Below are 21,935 nucleotides of genomic sequence, written 5' to 3'. Positions count from 1 at the left end.
GTAAAAGGGTTAAAACACATTCATAAAAAAAAATTAGAAATGAACAAAGATTGAGAATAGATTAAGAGGGTGTGGATGTGATGAACGCCCTCTGCAACTGTCAATGATAGAAGGGTCTTAATAATAAATAATAATAAAAAAAGCAAAATGACCCAACAAACAGCCTCAAATGAAATTTTCCTACAACCAAAGAGGAAAAGAAAACAAAATTTTCCAGCAGAAGAAGTGTAAAAATAAAAATTAATAACAGAAAATTACTCAACCAACAAAAAAAAAATCAGAGAGTTCTGTGTTCATCTACGCCGAAAAAATGAAAATAGAAGCTTTCACAACCAACTAGGAATGGTTTGATGGCGCTTGTCCTGCAGAGCGAGCTTTCAAAACAGAGACGGGGAGTACTAGGAGGGAGGTTTTCCGTTATCGGTGAGCAGTCACCAAGGTCTCAATGAACCTCAAGCCGTCGAATCTCGGTGCGAATTTCTCCTTCTCTGGTGACTTCAGCGAACCAGATGCGCCATTGTTCTCCGAAGAACACGATGACAATGACGAAGAAGGAAATCCCTGTTAAAGAAACAAAATCCAAACACAAACAAGCGCATCAGCGGAAAATTGGTAATGTAATGCCGAAATAATGTTAAAATTTGAAAAGCGCCGGATCCAAGAAAAACATGAATATTTTAAGGGAAAAAAGAATCTTCAACAGTTATAAACAGTGAAATCCACTAGAATCAGAGTCCGCGAGGAATGAAATAATTTAAATAAATTAACCACGAGACGAGCAAACGAATCGGACAATGCATCAAACAGATCGCGAGCACAGTTAATTTTAGCGCTCAGGGACATGAACATGCCACACTTGGTCAAAAAAATTACGAATCAAATAATGGAAATGAAAGCATATCATTCACACATACATACCTCGTTGAAAAAAGGATTGAAAGCGTCGCCGCGATCCCCGGAGGAGGATGAAAGAGCCACAGTAGATGCGGCGAGGACGGACGCGACGATTGCGCAGGATCCCTTCATCGTTAATCGTTCACAACTCTCTCTTCAGCTTCTGAGCTCCGACGATTATGGACAGAACCCGACGAACTCCGCCGGATCCCGACCAATTCCTTTTCCCCCTGCGGTTCTTCTTCAACGGCCTATGTGTTCCGCCAGTTTCCTGTCTCCGGCTTTATATGACGACCTCCGAGTGCGGGTCGGGTTCCGGTCGGTGTCGGGTCTTGGGATAATTAATTAAGGGGATTTAATTTCGTTTTGAGATCCGGCTCCAACTGGGTACGGAACCTGAGTTCGCCTGTCAGCCAATGGGGAGATGCCACGCGTCCACGGAAGCAACGGCTGGTGTTGCAGCGCTGAGGCCAACCTCATTTGAAATTTGTTTTTTTGATTTAGAGGGGGTTGAAATATTGTGAGCGGTTGGATTTTTCATGGGGGAGGTGGTCCCCACACTTTTGTGCTGTCGGTGGGCGGTGGCTGGAACCATCCATATAAGTGGTGTGGTGGTGTTTAGCGTAACATCCTCCCTTCTCTGGTTTTTTTTTTTTCAATAAATTAAAAATAAAAATAGAGGTGAAGAAAGGAATATGCGCTTTGACTGGAAGATGATATTTGCTCTTTGCTTTGTGACTGGTAGAATAAAAAGAAAATTGATTTTATAAATTTTATTGAAACATTTGAGGAGAAATAAAATTAATTAATAATCATTTATGGAGAATCATAGATATAGAAAATAATAATTCAATTCTTTTAATTTAATTGGATTTGTTCAAGTGAAGTTGGACTTTAAAGATCTCAAGATCCTTATATTTGATTTCACATTTGTCATTTGCTTGGTGTATTATTAATAGTGTGTATATGGGTGAGCCGTGAGCAATAATCATTTCATTCCTATGATTTGATGTCACTTGAATGGACCCGAAGAATCTGTCTAAGTAAGACTTTGGGATTATAAAAAATAATAATTCAATTAAGTTAATCCTATATTTAGAAAGACCTTAGATTTAGATTAATATAAAGTTATGATATAAATTTATATTTAAAACAATTGATTTGGAAAGAAAAAGTATTTCAAGTCTCTACACTTATATTGAACCAAATCAAACAAATCTTAAGTTACAAGGAGTTGATTTTGGCCCTGAAATACCTCAAGGCTATTATCAAGAAGTCCCTGAATCAAATTCTCCAACAGAATCACAAATTTTAACAGAAGAACAAAAGAAAAATCTTTATGAAGAAAGTCAAAGAAAAAATGTTATGGTTATCAATAAAAAATTTAAACCAAATATGGAAATGATTAAAAGAGATTATTATCATGAACTTAATGAGAAAAACAAAAGGTTATTTTTTAAAAAATACAAGCATGCAGAAAGAGAACACATTAAAACATAATGGTTTAAAAAGATGGAACAGATAAAAGAAAACATTCCTTTCTTCAAATTTGTTAAAGATAGACAAAAAATTAATGTAATACAAAATCCTGTAAAAATTTGGAAAACCAATGATAATTATTTTATCAAAGCAATTCATCCTCCAGAAAATTCAATTAGGTTTAATTACAAAGGAATAGAAATTTTAGCCTCTCCATTTAAGGAAGCCAAAGGTAAATCAAAAGTTGATCAATTAATTAATCAAAATAATTATACAAATCAAATGTTAAGGTCAATGGTCCCTCAATCAACAAGGATAGAAGAACAACTTGAGAATCTTCTTGAAATAAAAATTAACAGTTCGTATGAAAAAGGTGAATCAAGTAATTCGAAAGAAAGACTAGAAGAACCAATTAAATTTGAAATAGTAGATCATAATCTTAAGAATTTTAACTTTGACAAACAAAACGAATTACTTATCAAAAGAATCAATGAATTAGTTAGTCAAACTTCAAACCTTAGGATTAATACAATAACCAAAGAAGAAGAAATTAATACACTTGAGTCAAACTTTACGAAAGAAAGCTTTGATATAAATAAAATCAAAGATTGGAAAAGTCAAAGTTAAAGAACTTATTATAAAAAACCTACATCTCCAAATCTTTTATTAGAAGAATCAAACAATCTTCTTCTTCAAAGGAATTTTCAAGTAAACGAAATTCATGAATGGAGAATTGATGGGTTAACAGAATATCAACTTCATTCCTTTTTACTATTATGTAAACCCTAATTTGTCTGTTTAATAAATGAGTTATAAACGAGTTACTCGTTTAAAAAATACAATTTATTTTTTTAAAACATTTTTAAAGGGCTGATAGACTCTTTAGAAATTTTGCAAAAGAAATTCTGCATTTTTTTAAATTGAAAAAAAATTTAAATCTAAAAAAATTTCAGAACATTTCTTAATTTTTTTCATAATTTTAAAAGTATTTTTCTAATTTTTTTATGATTTTTTGAATCATTTAATAATTTTACTTCATATTTGTTGAGAAGCGGAGAAATAAAGAAAAAAAAAAAAAGACAAATTCAGAATTTCTAGTGACAGCATATATCCCCACATTAAAGAAAACTTTTTGAAAAAAACTTTTAAAAAGAATTGTCTTTGAAAATAAATTTTGGGATCCATAAATTATAGGATGTCAAACATTTAGGCCTATAGGAGTGAAGAATTTAGATTAATTTGAATTCCAAACATGTGAGTTATGCAATATTTTAATGGATCTAAATGTTAATATAAAATATACTGATCGATGAATTTTAAATCTTCCATGCATATAATACTCAAATATTATATCTCTTGCATCAACAATAATATTGTGAGTTATCAATAAGGTCAGTTGAGGCTTAAGTTTAACATGTTGAGCTAGTTTCAAGCTTGGTAATAAGAAATCAGCCTAACCCATTCCTAACCCAAATGTTAAAAAAGGTTCCCCACTCACTTTCAAAGCCTAAATTAAACCTTGATTTTCAACATTCATGCTTTACAGCTAATGCCCAACTTCTCTCTCATGAAGTCTTTTTTAACCTAAGTCAAACTTCAACAGTTGCTACCATATGATTCAAGGAGGTGAATGAGAGAATATTATATACGAGGCAAGTTACTTCTTAATTAGTGTACCATAAACTTTTTACAATTAATTACAAGTAAGGAAATAACCTTGCAGGGTTTTTTTAAAAAATAAAAATAAAAAAGATAAAAGATATTAACTTTTTCTGATATTTGATAAAAAAAGTAATGGTTTTTCCTAAAATTTCAAAAATTTCAACAACATTTACCGAGATTTATCAAAGACATACACACTTTCTTATATATTTTACAAAAAAATATAAGTTTTTTGAAAAAGGGTTTTTGTCTCTTTTAACAAATTTTCGGAGTGGTTTATAATATTTTTAAAATTTCAAGAAAATTTTATAATATTTTTAAAATTTTAGGGAATATTTATGTCTTTTTGTCACTTATGTGAGTATCTTTTGCCCTAATAAAAATGGGGTGTCCCCATGGGCATGGCGCAATGGAAAGGTATCAACATGCAAGAAGGAGCATCGGGCGTTCAATTTCAGGTAAATACACTCATGGAATCAGCAGTACCTGTGGATGGTGAGAGTTTACTTTATGAATCAGTGGGGACCGTGAATAGTGAGAGTTCGCTCTATGAGCCAGTGGGGACTGTAGATTGTAAGAATTCTCTACAAGTCAGCGGGAACCGTGAATGGTAATGGAGATATGTCCCGGGAGTCGAGTTGACCGAACGTCCAATTGATATACGGAAGCTGTGTCCGCATCCGGACTTTACCCTAATCAGCAAGACCTAGGAATGGAGGACGTTGATCTATAGGTTTGGTGTCGCACCAAGAGGTTCGAAGGGTTCGTTGGTGGCTGGAATTCCTATCTAATAAAAAAGAAAATGGGGTAAAACAAGCCAATGGGCGTGACCTAAGAACATCAACATTCAATATTTTTGCTTCTTTTAAAATTTTTTTTAAAGATTAAAAAAAAAACACACCCTACTTGCAAGTCAACTTTTTTGATTATGATTTGGAACAAATAAATTTACAGCTGGATGCTGGCTAGCCCACGCTCGCCGACTTTTTGCCTTGTCTACAAAGAAATCGGCAAAATCCACCAAACAAGTGATTGGAAAAAGCCCAAAAATATTTATATATTTATATATATATATATATATATCTTAAAGACCAATGCAAGCTGCATGCACCCCTCACCCTTAATTTGGGAATTGTCGTTTTTCCTTTTTCTTTTTTAAATGTTTACGTCAGCATTATTAGTTAATTATTTAATTAAAATTAATTAATCAGTCATGAGTCTGTTTTTCAACAGCATTCCATATTGCTTGATGCTCCTACGTAGAATCCATGTATATATTATTAGGGATTTAATTTGGATGTATCTCATTAATTAATCTACATTTACAAAGAAAATAAAGAGCTAGAGATATTAAAAGAATATCAAATAAATAAATAATGTTACTTGATCTCTATGATTATGTTTATAAATTATATAATTTGAGATTTTAAAGGAGCAAAATGGGAAAAAAATAATGTAAAATTAGTATATTTTAGTTTAAGCCGTATAAGATTAATGGCATATTCTCTTTTTATGCTATAATAATTTTGTCGCATTTACTACGTCACGGGCTTGAAATGAGATGAGACGCTTTCACGAAAAGATTGTAAACTAAGATTTGTTTATGTGAACATAATTTCAATTTTGAAAAATAATAATCATTTCAATATTTAGTTGTAACGAATCATTATAATGTATAGTATAAAGTTATATTCAATTTTTTTTAAAAAAATTTTATAACTATAATTCTAATCAAAAGCTCTAAGTCAATACATTTAAAATAAAATATTAGAAAAGATAATTTGTTTACGAGTTTATTTTATATCTTGAGGACAAAGTCCAATAAAGAACTTTTTACTTTTAGAATTTACTTATCATTACGCGATTTGTTTGTTGATCACAACAAAGAATCCTAATGTTTTCACAATTCTTTTTTATATTATAGTTTATAATTCACACAATAGAAACAAAAAATGATATGACAACGATAAAAATTACCATATAAAATCATAATTTTATCCTTAGTAAATTGTTTTAACTTCATCTCTACGGGGTCAACTTCGATAGAAAAATAGTTTTTATTTATATTTTTTAAAATAATATTTTAATATCATCTAAAAATAAAGTTTTGAAAAATTAGTCTGAATTAGAAATCAACTTGACTGACCTTTAATTCAATTAATTACCATTCAAAATTGAATGTGATAAATACAAATTAGAACTTAACCAAATCGGGAAAAAAAACATTAAAAGAATGAAAAATGTAATTAGTTTGTATTAGTTTAAAAATACTTTTGTATTATTAAAAAGTTTACTTGTGAATTTATCACATATTGAAGAAAATTAAGTAGATGATGGATGTTTACCGTATGATTGGGTCAAAGATATATTGACTTAAACTTTTAGCTTTAATTAGCACTTGCTCGTAGGGTGACGAATCCACATATATTCTAGTAGGGCCAAGTGCCTCCCTTGAAAATTTGAAAGTGAAGAGAGGTTTCTGAAAACTCAAGGAGTTGCCCTCCCAAAAGTTAGTTATTTACCCCCATTCTCAAAAGCAGCAAATATAAAAAATCAGGATTTTATGATCAATATTGTTATTTAAAATAATTAGTACTATTATTTTTTTTTGGATATGCCGGGTTTCCTGGGCTTACACGCCAGACTAATCTCACACCTACGTTAGTCGTGCCTACAACCAACATGTAGGAGGTAAATCCAGATGTGCGGTGCAAGAGGCAGGTTACAAACCCAGATCCACCGTTGCAGGTGGCCTTCTGAGACAAGTCCTTACTACTTGACCATATGCCCGAGGGGGATAATTATTACAATTGTTAAATGTGCATGTATGTGTTTTTATTTTTATTTTTATTATTTGTCTTGTCAAATTTGGAAAAAAATATATTTTATTATTTATTTATTTTTTTGCCCCCACTAAGGAATATTTCTGGGTTGGCTACCACGATTACATATATCAAGGTTGTGTGATGAATCTTCCAATTCTAACAAGCGGTATCAATGCCGAAGGTTCATAACTTTGGACAAGAAATATGGCAATGTCGAACTACAAAACTAATTCTACCTATTGTGATAATAGTTGAAAGATCAAGCGTATGATTTAATTGGGTAAAACAACAATGTATTGTTTTTGTTCAATGGTGAGTGAATAGAACTCACAATTGAAGGAAAAATTATTAAGAATTTTACTTGTGAGTTTGCTCATATTAAAAAAATAATAATAAATAGATGACGAGTGTTAATATGCATGTGTGGACCAAAGACCTAATGGCTTAGGCTTTAAGTCACGTTGATACTCGTTCATATATATTAAGGTTGCGTAGAAATTTCCCAGATGTAATCAATTTCATATGAAAATCACATATTTTATACCGTTGGTCATGAGATCATCAATTTCAAGGCTTCTTAGATTGCTTCACAAGTCTACTGATTGGATAAAAGAAATTCTTTCACATGGAATTTGTAATTTATCAATCATAAGATATTGATATTTTGACCCATTCAAATAATGTATGACCCACTTCATGAGGACTCGCATCAAATAATTTTCTTTCTTATGAGTTTAAATACTCAAATGCTATGTATAAATAATCATCACTTAAAAGATTTTCTCTGTATTTTGAACTCATCATAAGAGAGATGAAAAAAAAAAAGAATGAGGAGGAAGTTAAAATATATGGAATAAAAAGGCTCATATAAGAAATTCCTCACATTCAAACTTTGAGATAGATGACATTGGACTTTTCTAAATTTAAAAAAAAAAATAATATTTTTTTTGGCAAAGAACGGCGGCCAGTAGTGACGGCGAGATATTTCAAAAATAGAACCGTTTTTTCCATGTTCAAGGAACCTCGCGATCCATTGAACAAGTTGGAAGTAGGGACGTTGACATGTTCACTCCGTTTTGACGGCTTTGGGTTCTTTCCACTAATTTTCCTGATTCCACGTTGCTTGATATATTACTTGCTTCATACGCATATTCCAAATCCAATCCAACGCCAACAAGGATTCTTTCCCTCTTAACTCTTCTTTCTTTCTGATATAAACCCTACCTGAACTCTTCCTCCCCATCTCCTTCAAAATCATCACCCATCCCACAAACCCTTTTCTTCTCTCTGTTCTGGCCTGTTTATATTATCTGATCCTAAAGTTAGTTTGCGAGTTTTCGTTCGTGCAAGGATGAATTCGATGTTTAGTTCCTTCGATGCGTTCTGTGCCGAACTGTTGGGCCAGAAGATGGTGAAGCCCTCTTTTCCTTCCATGAATGATCTCATGCAGAAGAAGAAGATCAACAACAATAATCTGAACCAGTCCAGGGTCGTCGGGGAGGAGAAGGCTGCGGATTATGCGAATTGCAAGAGAAGGGAACAAGGGGATTCTTCTTCTTCTTCGTCGGCGGCGAGGGGCCGGAGCGGGAGGGAGGTCAAGAAGGCACAGCCTCGGTTCGCGCCGGAGCTGGATGGCCTGCACTGCTTCGAAACCCTCGTTTCTTATTGACGATTCTTTCTTTTTCAAGATTTCTACATGAAATTCTTTAATTCGAAGGAAATTGCTGGGACTGTACTAGGATATTTTTAGCCGGAAAAAAAATATTTGCGCTAACAATTAGTAATTTCAATGGTTTAATTTTATTGACGTTGAGTTTAATTTCAGGAGTTCGTTTCTTTTAATTTTTTCATGGGCTCTGTTTTACAGCTGCTTGCAGCTAACTATATGTGATATCAAGGGTTTAACTTTCTCGATGCTGAGTTTAATTTCAGGAGTTCTTATTTTATTTTTCATGATCTCTGTTTCGCAACTGATTGATCTGTTTCCGACCCCCCCCCCCCCCCTTTTTTTTTTTCTATTGATGAGGTCTCTTCTTTGTAAATATTCGCCGGCGTATCATTCCTGGGAAAGTGCTTTGCGCCAGCGGGCAGGGGTGGCCGGATTTTATGACCGTTCTGCCGTCTGACGTTCACCAATTCTACCGGCTCGAGAATGAGTATTGCTTTTCTTTTTACCTGCTTCATTCTGTCTCCCAAAAGAAGAAAAAAATCATGGAAATTCATGATATGATAAATTAAATAATTTGGAATGAGTCATCAAGTTAATGAGTGTTTGAATCTATGAATTCAACGGACCAATTTACTGTTTTTAATGTAGTCATTTATGTTTTTGACAATTAAGCCATCGGTCATTGACGCTTGCCAAAAAAATTTCTTAGAAAATTATTAATGTCTTACAAAATTATCATATGAATAATATTATCATATTGCATCATATAATTGGTATATTGTAATAGTGATAACATGTGATTTTAAATTTCTAGTAACAACATTATTGAATTAATTAATGCTTTCAATTTATATTTTAAAATTTAATTAATATAAATGTTAATTTCAGCATTTTTATATTTCTATTAAATAAAATTATACACTATTATTTTATAATTGTAAATAGTACAATATTATTAATGACAAATGAATATTTTAAATTAACAATAATATTAGTTTATATATATATATATATATATATATATATGTGTGTGTGTGTGTGTGTGTGTGTGTGTGTGTTGTGTGTGTGTGTGTGTGTAAAATTCATCATTAATTTTTAATTCCATCTAATGGCTGAGTTTTTATCTCACAAAATTTGATAAACTCTTAAGCTATAAAGGAGTGAGTCGTCCCTAAATCAAATAAGACGATAGTTTTATATGACAAAATTGAAACAATACCTGTTACTACATCTCCTGCTGCCTCTACGTCTCCTGGTGTTAGAGTGTAGACCTGTGTTGGGGCAGTATTCCTCTATTGACTGCCTCGGGGTGCCTAATGATCTCCTCGGCACATTGCCTAGTGGTGCACGACAGTCTCATGCTATGTGTCCAGGTCGGCTGCATCGATAACAAATCATCTCTCTAACCTGGCAATCTCCTAAATGTCTTTTATGACACCTAGGGCAGAGAGGGTGCAATGGTCTGCCCTAGCTCAGTCTCCCATCCACTTTCTCTGATCTCCTCAACCACCCTGTCTCCTCCAAGGTTCCCGGCTGGTACCTGCTTGAAAATCGGGAGGTGTGGGTCTCTTCCTTAGACTCTGTGCTAGGGCACCTCTTTGTAGGCTGGACTCAATAACTGTAACTTTATCTACCAGTTCTGAAAAAGTTTGGACCTAAAAACCCACAACCTGCTCATATAAACCCTATCTCAGGCCCTTCTCAAATTTTCTTGTCTTTTTTTCCTCATCCAGCACCATATATGGGGCAAATCGGGACAGTTCAATGAATTTGATGGCATACTATTGTACCATTATGTGTCCTTGAGTCAGATTTAAGAATTCGGCCGCTTTAACATTTCGGGTAGTAGCGGGGAAATACCGCTCGAAAAATAACTCCCTGAAGCGGCTCCATATCATAGCTACAGGCTCAGGCCGCTGCTCCTTCAGTAATCTAACTGATCTCCACTAACGTTTAGCTTCTTCTGTTAACTTAAACATAGCCAAGGATACCTTTTGCTCCTTAATGCACGAGAGAACTGTCAACGTCTCCTCCATCTCCTGGACCCAGTTCTCGGCCACAAATGGGTCGGCCTCTCCAGAGAATGACAGGGGATGCATACGTGTGAACTGCTCAATCGTGCATTCCCGTTTCCCAGAACTCCTTGCCATCTTTGCTATCATCTGCTAGGTGACACTACGTAGCACCACATCTGGGTCTCCGTCACCCATACTGAAAGGCCTTACATCATCACCTCTAGCATATGCATTGCTACTTCCAAGATCTATCGTGAAAATGGAACAAAATAGTCTTAGAACTTTATCATCATAACACAGCTAATACACTCATTATACTAAGAACCATAAGATATTATCCTATAACCATTTATCTTTACATTCTCATTCCCAATTTAAATTTCAGTCTTACCACTCAGAAACAAGAACTAGCGATAGTTTACTATGACTTTCTTGAAATCGTCACCCTATGAAAATCACAGAAACCACCACAGAATATCCTACCTCTAGGCTGCAAAAATAAAACCCTAAATTCCAATCTTTAACCTCCAACAATGACCGACTTATATCCTAGTCTACCAATCTCCTACTCTCATCAAGATCCATTCTTATACTCTAGTATTATATTCCACTGAAGTTTGTACAACCTAACAACCTAGACTCTGATACCAAACTGTGACGACCTAATTTTTCTACCATTTTTTTTTCAACAATAAACAATAATAATCAATCGTCTGTCAACTAACTTTGATACCATATATTACAGATAACCTGACCCTATGGGGGCTACTGGGTATTCAGTCCATCCAAACATACTATCCACTCAATCGAATACATAATGTGTATGAGTCCAAAATACAATACAATACCAGAGTGTTAAGATCTTTACACACATATATACACCCCCACAAATCCATAAAATAGTCTAGGGGTTACACAAAACACATCACATACTCAACCGCTTACCCTAAGTACTAGGGTACTACGGTCTCCTCTACCTCGGAGCTCTCTCTGCTCGTCTGTCCTTATTTCCTGAAATGTTTAGATTCTAAGTGAGACACCTATCAGTAAAAAGGAATAAATTATTGACAGTATGTGGCACATGAGTTTAAATATATTACACATCCATTTAAATAATTATAAAAATTGAGAAAATATACTGATATGTACTCATAATCATATATAAAACATAGTGTCATAAACTTTCATATCATTTCCATAATCATATACATACTCATTCGTTTCTTATATCATATACGTACTCTATCATTTCTCATGTTCATAATCATACTCTAGCCAATTAGTATTCACCAGCATATAGCACAACGCGTCTATAGCCCATGGCTGTTCATTTCTCATATCATTTTTTTCATTTTCATAGTCTAGCTCATGAGTATTCATCAGTATAGAATACACTACGCGTCTGTAACTCATGGCTGTTCATTTCACTTTTCACTTTTCATAAACATTTTCTAACTCATGAGCATCCACCAGTATAAAATACACTACACCTCTGTAGCTCATGACTGGTCATTATCACGTCTATAATGAGAAACCATCCTGAGGATAATTACTTCGTCATGTATTCACCCTACATGATCGAATTGTGCGGCCCGAAGACTCGACCTAACCACAGTTGGCCTACCCGATTAGATCAAAACAAGGAACGAGCCTATAGTACAATTGACCTACCCAATCCTAGTCCGAACCCAAGCAGGTAACACAACCCTTCATAGGCCCAATCGATTGTCTCGCCACACTCTGTACCAGACGTGTGGTTGCACTAAAACAATGCTAGCAACGATATTGTGCTCTCAGAATAACTCTGGTCCATCAGGGTTCTCATTTCCACATTTTAGTATTCATATTTCATTATGTTTGTATAATTCTCATCACATCTATATGTGTGTATATATATATATATATATGTGTGTGTGTGTGTGTATCTCATCATTTCTGTATAATTCTCTATTCAACATTTCTATACAAAACATCTTTAAGTATTTCACATATCATCATTTCAGTATAAAACACATTTGTGTATTTCTCATTTCATCATTTTTGTAATTCTCATTATTTCTGTATAATTCTCATCTCATTTCATCATTTATGTGTAAAACATATCTGTATATTTCATATATCATCAATTCTTAGTAAAAAATACATTTGTATATCTTATTTCATCATTTCTATATAAAATATAACTGAGTTTCTCATATCATCATTTTTGTATAAAAATATTTCTAGGTTTCTGTTGACCCTATGGGTCATACCCTATTTTGATTATGACAAATACTTAGGTATTTAATGGTTTCCAAGTTTGTGTGTAGGTTCATATTAGCAAATCAATTGATGGCACACGAAGTAATGCCTGAAGACCCTGAAGATTATTTATTATTGTAATTTATATTATCTGGGTCTATAATAAGTTATATCGGTCTGTAATAATCTCTGCATGTTATGTATATAGGTATTTGTAAGCTCTCAAAATGACCATAGGGACCGAATGACTTTAGGGCACCCTTCGGTCGACTTTCGGTCAATCGAAGCCAGGTTTTTGGGCGTACTTGAAAAGACCCTAGGTTCTTACACATTGTGCACAAAGTCCCCATAATCACTTACATTATAAGGGGAAAGAATTGAAATAAAATTGGACAAAATAGGGTAAGTATGTGAGATGTCGGGTGACCGAACCTCAGGAGTTCAAAACTCCTCAGGCGCCCGAACTGCTAGAAAGTCCGCAGTTTGACCAAGCTTCGGGCGACTAAACATAAAATGATCCTATCGCCCTCAGGCGACCGAATCCTTAGAAAGTTATTTTTCACCAACTTGAGCTGTTGAACTTTTCAGTTCAAAAAAGGCTCGGGCGACCGAACTTGTTAGTTCGGTTAACCAAATTTTGTTTCAGGCACCCAAACCGCGCGACAAATATTTTTGACTTTTGTTCAGGCAACCGAACCTAGACCCGGGCGACCGAACTGTTTAAAAATGTTTTTTTAACTTAGTCTATTTGGGCACTCGAACCTCAGACTGGGCACTCGAGCTTCTCGGGTTAAATTAATTTTTACAGGGGTTAAAATCAAGTAAACTGGGTTAATTTTCCTAATTGGTTTTAAAAAAAATTTAATAATACCCATAAAGTCCCCAACGGTTATAATTTTGTCATTCTTTATATATAGGGGCTCATTTGCAAAATTAAGGTGAGATTAGCACAAAATCATTCACAAAAATCCTCTCTATTTCAAAATCCTATTCTTACCCAAATACTCTCATATCTTCATTCCCTTGATACGTTTTAGTATTGTGAGAGCATATTGGTTGTGCTAGTGTATATTAGGCATTGTTAATACTTCCATTGTTCTTGTTTGATTGATTGATTTTGGGGGAGTTTAGTTAGGTTTATCCCACAAATTTCATTATTATAAATCTTGTGTTGGGATAAACTAGCAAGCTTAGGATATTTGCATTGTTATTGCAAGTATTCCATAACTTTGATTTTGTTGTACAAAAACACTTTCTACAAGCTATAATATTTTTCAAACTACTCTTGAGCTTATTACATTAAAGGAAAATATTTTAAGTTAAATTTGAATATTTGATTAAGCATCTTTGAAAACCTGGTTTATTATTGAGATTTGATATGTATTATTTCAAAGAAATAGCTTGTTTAGAACACTCTTGAGCATATTAGCGATCATATCTTGTTGAGTGTGGCTTGTACAAAAATACACATCACTAAGCTTACATTTACCTACATTGTTGATGTAACGACCTCAAAATTCATGTCATTTTAAATATATATATATATATTAAACATTCCTACACAGCGGAAACACAAATCATAAAATCATTATACATAAACTATATAATACCAGATTTCAGAATATACAGACCATACAAAATACCCCTCCAGTATCATCTACTCAAAAAGATATACAACTCTGACAAAAAAACTCACCCTATAACCAGGGTGATCTGAGCTACACTCTACTCGCGAGCCTGATCTGCTCGCCTCACTGGCTCACCTGAAAAATGTTAGAGTAATGGGGTGAGTTGACGCTCAGTAAGTGAAAATATGCTATCACTAGCATGTGGCAACTAAGTTAAAGATAATTTTTAAAATAAAAACTGAACTGCAATGAAATAAATCATCTATAAAACATATCTTTCTTTCACAATTTAAAACATATTGTATTGTCTGTTTTTCTACTTTTCATACTGGTAATATCATACTATACTCATTGTATACTGTAAAGCTGTAAACATATATCTATATATAACTGTGCTTTTATCCCTGGGACTCTGTACGTCATGATTTAACCCCTCATGACAGGGTTGTGCGGCTATAACCAGGGTGATCTGAGCTACACTCTACTCGCGAGCCTGATCTGCTCGCCTCACTGGCTCACCTGAAAAATGTTAGAGTAATGGGGTGAGTTGACGCTCAGTAAGTGAAAATATGCTATCACTAGCATGTGGCAACTAAGTTAAAGATAATTTTTAAAATAAAAACTGAACTGCAATGAAATAAATCATCTATAAAACATATCTTTCTTTCACAATTTAAAACATATTGTATTGTCTGTTTTTCTACTTTTCATACTGGTAATATCATACTATACTCATTGTATACTGTAAAGCTGTAAACATATATCTATATATAACTGTGCTTTTATCCCTGGGACTCTGTACGTCATGATTTAACCCCTCATGACAGGGTTGTGCGGCCCGTAGGCGGGACTCTATCTGGTTGGCCCTCCAGATAGGTCATCATACTCTACACTACCTCAGCCCAGCCAAACTGCATCCTCTCCTAAGCACCGGGACTGGCTACTACCTCGTCAAATCGGCCCTCTCAACCCAGTGTACTAGGGAGCTGCATACTCTCCGAGCACAATTGACGGAATCCACATACTATCTGAGATATGTGGTTGCACTCTATCTGTATCTAGCAACGATACCGTGCTCTGTAATTTGTATCTTTCTGTGTACCTTTCCTCAAGGATCTGTTACTATATACATATATACATATATACTCTTTTACCATTTTCATCATGTTTCCAAAATTATCATAACGCTGTCTTTATGTACTCTATATATACTGTAAAACTGTTTACTGCATCTGTAGCATCTTGATGCTACCTCTGTATTTCTGTCTGTATATTACGATAATAGGAAACACGGCATAACAAATTCTGTATATTGTGGTATAAATACTGATCTGAATACTACTGTATACACACACACACACACACACACACACACACACACACACATATATATATATATATATATATATATATATATATATATGTTTCCTGAACTATTCATATAAAAACTACATATGCATGTACATTTTTCTGCGAATATAAATCTATCTCTGTATAATTTCATATGTTGGAAAACCATATCAAATGTATATACTATCTATATCCTTGTATTTAGTATAGTATGATGTTTCATAACAACTGTATAAATTCATTCTTCACATGAAAGTCTACTTAGGCCACACAAACATTTATGCTCATTTTTTATAAGAATTGTATAATAGACTGAAATAAAAATATGCTTATAAAATCTCTATTAACTCTATTAAAAATCCTAGCATAACATATTTCCCTTACCTCAACTTTGAAAAGCCCCTATAAAAATTTGGCTGTATACCCGCAGGATTCCTAACCCAACATCCTGAAAACACAATGTCCCAGAACAAAATTTCAGTATTTCCTAGTCTACACCATTTTCTATAACTATCAGGAAGTTAAAAACTCAATAAAAGACCTTACCCAGAATTTGGGATGAAATCCAACTTCGTTTTCTCGACAATCCGTTCCGGTAGATTTGTGGAGAACTCTGCCAAGAGCGTCATGGTTCGGCGACTAATGGGGTCGAAAACGAAGAGAGAAGGGAGAGAGAGTCGTAGGAGAGAGAGCTCGGTGGAAAATGATATAAATCCCGGATTTCTACTATTTATAAAATAAGGGATTTCGTCGACGAGCCCGTTCTTCGTCGACGAGTCCTTCACACATTTCGTCGACGAAACCCTGTGTTCGTCGACGAAGTCTATGGCCTCCTTCTTTTTCTGTACCTATTTTCTCACCCTCTTATTATTAAAATGTTATTATTCTTCAGGTCACTACATTCTCCCCTCTTTATAAAATTTCGTCCTCGAAATTTACTATCTGAATCTCTATCTATACTTCCATCATTTTGTAAAGAAAAAGGGGCTACTTATTTTATTACCTGCCCTCACTTATGACAGAGGAATACCGTGGTTACATGAGTGGTTCTAGGAGATTACAACCATAAAAGAAAATCTCTCCCAAAACAAAATATTATCTACTAACCATAATCAATACATGTACCTACAAAAGAAACTTATCTAACTACTATACTTTATCTGAGTACCTCTATACCTCTTGGAATAACTGTGGGTATCTCTGTCTAATCTGCTCTTCGAGCTCCCAAGAGGCTTCCTCTATGGCGTGATTCCTCCACAACACTTTTACTAATTGTATTTCTTTAGTACGTAAAGTCTGAACCTTCCTGTCCAAAATCTGTACGGGTACTTCTTCATATGCTAATGAATCCTTAAGTTCTATCTCTGCGTAAATAATGATGTGAGATGGGTTTGGGACGTATTTCCGTAACATGGCAACATGAAATACGTTATGAATACAAGCCAAAGCTGGCGGCAAAGCTAGCCTATAGGCAACTGACCCTATTCTCTTAAGTATCTCAAAAGGGCCAATAAACCTAGCACTCAACTTGCCCTTCTTTCCAAATCTCATAACTTCGTTCAGAGGAGTTATCTTCAAAAATACACGATCTCCCATATCAAATTCCAATTCTTTGCAGCGAGTGTCTACATAACTTTTCTGCCGACTCTGTACTATTTTAATTCTTTCTCTAATTAATCGAACTTTGTCGGACGCCTGTTGTACTATATCTGGACCCAAAACTCGCCTTTCACCTACTTCATCCCAGAAAAGAGGAGAACGACATCTCCTGCCATATAATGCTTCATATGGAGCCATGCCGATACTAGCCTGATAGCCATTATTGTAAGCAAACTCAACTAACGACATAAATTGAATCCAACTACCTCCAAAATCAAGCACACAAGCACGAAGCATATCCTCTAATATCTGAATGGTCTTCTCAGTCTAACCATCAATCTGGGGATGAAAAGTAGTGCTAAAAGCTAACTGCGTACCCATAGCCTCCTGAAAACTTCTCAAGAATCATGAAGTAAACCGAGGATCTCGATCTGAAACTAAGGATACTGGTACACCATGGACGCGAACTATCTCCTGAACATATATCTCTGCCAGTCTGTCCATGGAATAACCGATTTTAATAGGGATAAAATGGGCAGTCTTCGTCAAACGATCCACAACTACCCAAATTGCATTCAATCCCTGCCGTACTGGTGGTAGCCCCGTAACAAAATCCGTAGAAACGTGGTCCCACTTCCACTCTGGAATAAACAACGGCTGCAACTGTCTTGCTGGTCTCTGATGCTCAACTTTAACCTGCTGGCATATTAAGCACTGCTGAACAAATTCAGCTATCTCCCTCTTCATTCCATTCCACCAGAAATACTCTCGTAGATCCCTGTACATTTTAGTACTACCGGGATGGATCGTGTATAGGGATCTGTGAGCCTCCTCCAGTATAGTCCTCCTAATCTCAGCATCTACAGGAACACATAGCCTAGTATGAAATCGTATAGCTCCATCATCTGATATGCTGAACTCCTTAGCCTAACCATCACGTACTGTAGCCATCACTACTGCCAACTCTGCGTCATCACCCTGAGCTGCCTTAATCCTCTCGTAAAGTGTAGGCTGAACCACCAAGCTGGCAATAATTGCCTGAGGACTCTCCTCCACCAATTCTATACTGAGCCTCTCCAAGTTCACTAGAATCGAGTGCTGAATCTCCATAGCTGCCAGCACGGATCCCCCTGATTTCCTGCTCAAAGCATCTGCCACTACGTTCACTTTTCTTGGGTGGTAGCTAATCGTGCAGTCATAGTCTTTAATAAGCTCTAGCCACCTTCTTTGTCTCATATTTAATTCTTTCTGAGTGAAGAAATATTTTAGGCTCTTGTAATCCGTGAAAATCTCGTATTTTCCACCATATAAGTAATGCCTCCAAATCTTAAGAGCATACACCACTGCAGCAAGCGCTAAATCATGGACAGGATAATTCTTCTCATATTCTTTAAGCTGCCTAGACACATATGCAATAACCCTGCCGTGCTGCATCAACACACACCCAAGACCCTTCAAAGAAGCATCACTGTATATTACATAACCATCCTCTCCTGATGGAATAGCCAGTACTGGAGTTGAAACTAACCGCTGCTTTAACTTTTGAAAACTCTGCTCACAGTCATCAGTCCATTCAAATTTCACATTTTTCTGATCCCGTGGGGTTCCCAGGCACCCAATACGCATCCACATACAATCATATACGCAGTGGAACAAGGTCATTCTATATACATACAGTACCATACCAGAGTCTATACAAGAACAGAATCAAGGCTCCATCAAACAATGTACAAGCAGGTGCCCAACATATCTCAAAATGGCAACCCGCAAAACACAAGTCCTAGCACTTACCCAAGCGCTACCCCCAGTACATTGGCCACTACGCTCCCAACACAAGGTCGCTAGTTCCGGTTACTTGAAGGACCTGAAAAATATGTACGTACAGCAAGGGTGAGACACCTCTCAGTAAGGAAGAATACATGTTATATCGGTGTGTGACATTTGAGTGTTATCATGACAGCAATACATACACAGTTAAATGCAGTTCCAGTACTAATTTCACAACAGTGCATGCACACACACACACATGATCAAGCAATCCTAGTGTCGTCACACCCTTTGGCCCGAAGCTGGCCCGTGACATACGGCGTTGGCTCGTAGCCAACCCGCGAAACATGGTGCCACTGGCACATGGCTAGTCCCAAACTCCCATGACATCGTACTGGCGCTGAACTGGTGGATCCACACCCTTCGGTGATCGGCCGGTAAGGCTTACGCCCTCGGATATAGAGCTGGACACTCTTGCCAAACATGGCCTAGCGATTTCATATGCCCATGGATATAGAGTCGGACACTCTCAGTACCTGGAACAAGTTCAGAACCATGTTCCTACTCGCATTTCAACCAATCACACACACATGCATGCTAATATAACCAAACAAATCACACCCATTTGGTAATCTAGAATCATGGCTTTCCAAACATATATAGTTTAAACAAGTCAAGGCACGACCATCCCTATAACACAATATAAATCAACATATACATTTGGTTTTGAACAAAACCAGGGATGCAGCTCGTCGCCTCCTTTTTCCCAAAACTGTAATCATGAAAAACCTAGAGTTTTCCCTATTAGATCCCCCCAAATGAGTAGCCAAAACACACACAGGACTGTGAATCATAGTTCTACCGAGTCCGATTTCGAAAATAACCGACATAAGCATAATTCTCCTTACCTTTCCCCCAAATGGCAAATCCCGAACTCTAAAGCCTCTAAATAATGAATCGAGTTCCAAAACCTACAAATCCCAGTACAGAATATACTCACGACACTGTTCTCTACAAAACTATTGGATCAAAATTGAACATCGAGTCTTACCATGATTTTGAGCCAAAACCCAAAAACGGTCAAACTGAAAATCCGATCCGTATAACTTGTAGAGAATCCTTCCACAATCCTCATAGTAACTTCAGATTAATGATTCACGCGATGAACGACAAATAAATCTAAAGATATGAAGAGTAGGAAGAGTTTCTAGAGAGATAGAGAGAGGAAATGAGATTTCTTAGCTAGGAAGTAATGAAAATGGATATTTATAGTACCTTTGAATCAGCAGCTCTTGTCGAAGAATTGCGTCCTCATCGACGAGGTCATATGGATAGCTCGTTGACAAGACGATGGCCTCGTCGACAAGCCTGGGATTTTCGATTTTCTGAAATCCCTCGGCTTCTCCTCGTCGATGAGCCTCTGAACTTCGTTGACGAGAAATGTAAGGCCTTCGTCGACGAACTCTGGCTTCATCGATGAAGCCTTTTTAATTACCATCTCGCCCCTCTCATAATTAATTAAACCCACCTATCACTGTTTGGGTTCTTACTGTGGTATTTCCCGTTCTTCAATCGATCGAGAATCGGGGAAGAAATTGAGGAGAGAGAGAAAGAGAGAGAGAGAGTGAGGTTGAGGAGAGAGAAAGATGAGAGAGAGAGAGAGAGAGAGAGACGACTAGAATTCTTGCAAGCAGAATGTTTATATATATATTAATTGTAACAACCCGAAGAATAATGGTATTTAAATAATAAAAAGAAAGGGAAATGGAAACCGGAAAGAGAAGGAGGCAGTCGACTTCGTTGACGAACTCGATTTTGGAAGGATAATCCTGAGGAATTTTTCAGCTCCTCATCAACGAATACAGGGGACTCATCGACGAGGGTATAACGGGAGGCCGTCGATGAGGGTTGGAGTTCGTCAACGAAAATATAATTGGTCTCGTCGATGAGAAAATACTGAGTGAGATTTTGGACCATCTGAATTTCATCGACGAGGAGTGGATTTCATTGACGAAATTATTAAAGGACTCGTCGATGAGATGACGTGGCTCGTTGACGAATCTAGTCCTATAAATAGGGAAGAACTCAAATTTTCATGGAAATTTTGCACAGAAACCTTTTCTCTCTTTTACCCTTCGGTTCCTCCTCCTTGTCTCTTCGATTTCGGGCCGGATTTCTGCTGGTTCGAAAATCTGAAGCCATCACGACGCTCCAAGTAAAGTTCTCTGCAAGTCTGCCAGAGCGGATCGTCAGTGGGGCTGAGTTGGAAACCATCCCAAATCCAGGGCAAGACTTTTTACTCAGTATTTGGTTAATTAACAACTGTAGAAAGTGATACATGCATAGAAATACTAAACTTTAGTTCTGAAAAATTCCATTTTCAGGGTGTTGAACGGGGAACCCTGCGGGTGCAGGACAATTTTTCTTAGGGGCTTTTCAGGAATCAGGTAAGGGGATAAACTAAGCTAGTTTCTTTTTGAGAAAATGTATGTATATATATAGCATTTGATTTCAGGAAAGTAAATATGTTCATATATATAATATATATTTTGGGAAAATGCTGTCGAAAGTGATGATATGTTAAACTTACGAAAAACCCGTTTAATGTGGCATGTGTAGAAATTGTTATGAAATACTGTTTTCTAAAAATGTGATTATGATACGGATTTTTATAATGGAAAACCGGTGTACGGGCTGAGATTTTTATATGTTTTGTCAGCGTACGGGCTGTGCTATGGATATATTTTGCCGACGTACGAGCCGTGCTATGGATGTGATTTTCCAGCGTACGGGTTGTGCTATGATA

The 21,935-nt window shown here is 35.9% G+C and overlaps 2 protein-coding genes across 2 annotated transcripts; one reads left to right on the top strand and one right to left on the bottom strand.

The window, feature by feature from the left end:
- Nucleotides 1-40: 40 nt before the first annotated feature.
- LOC131158816 (uncharacterized) lies at nucleotides 41-1,383 on the bottom strand. The gene is made up of 2 exons (XM_058113710.1): nucleotides 919-1,383; nucleotides 41-561 (listed from the first exon to the last, which is right to left on the bottom strand). Exons 1-2 carry the CDS (start codon nucleotides 1,024-1,026, stop codon nucleotides 418-420), a joined length of 252 nt encoding a protein of 83 aa, XP_057969693.1. The 5' UTR covers nucleotides 1,027-1,383; the 3' UTR covers nucleotides 41-417.
- Nucleotides 1,384-7,910: 6,527 nt separating this feature from the next.
- LOC131158815 (uncharacterized) lies at nucleotides 7,911-8,813 on the top strand. Its single transcript, XM_058113709.1, has one exon. The coding sequence runs from the start codon at nucleotides 8,212-8,214 to the stop codon at nucleotides 8,527-8,529; it is 318 nt and encodes a 105-aa protein (XP_057969692.1). The 5' UTR covers nucleotides 7,911-8,211; the 3' UTR covers nucleotides 8,530-8,813.
- Nucleotides 8,814-21,935: the final 13,122 nt, after the last annotated feature.

Source organism: Malania oleifera, chromosome 6, assembly GCF_029873635.1.
Source record: "Malania oleifera isolate guangnan ecotype guangnan chromosome 6, ASM2987363v1, whole genome shotgun sequence".
Classification (NCBI taxonomy): Eukaryota; Viridiplantae; Streptophyta; class Magnoliopsida; order Santalales; family Ximeniaceae; genus Malania; species Malania oleifera.
The sequence above is the reverse complement of the archived record's forward strand: the minus strand, read 5'-3'. Positions and strand labels throughout refer to the sequence as shown.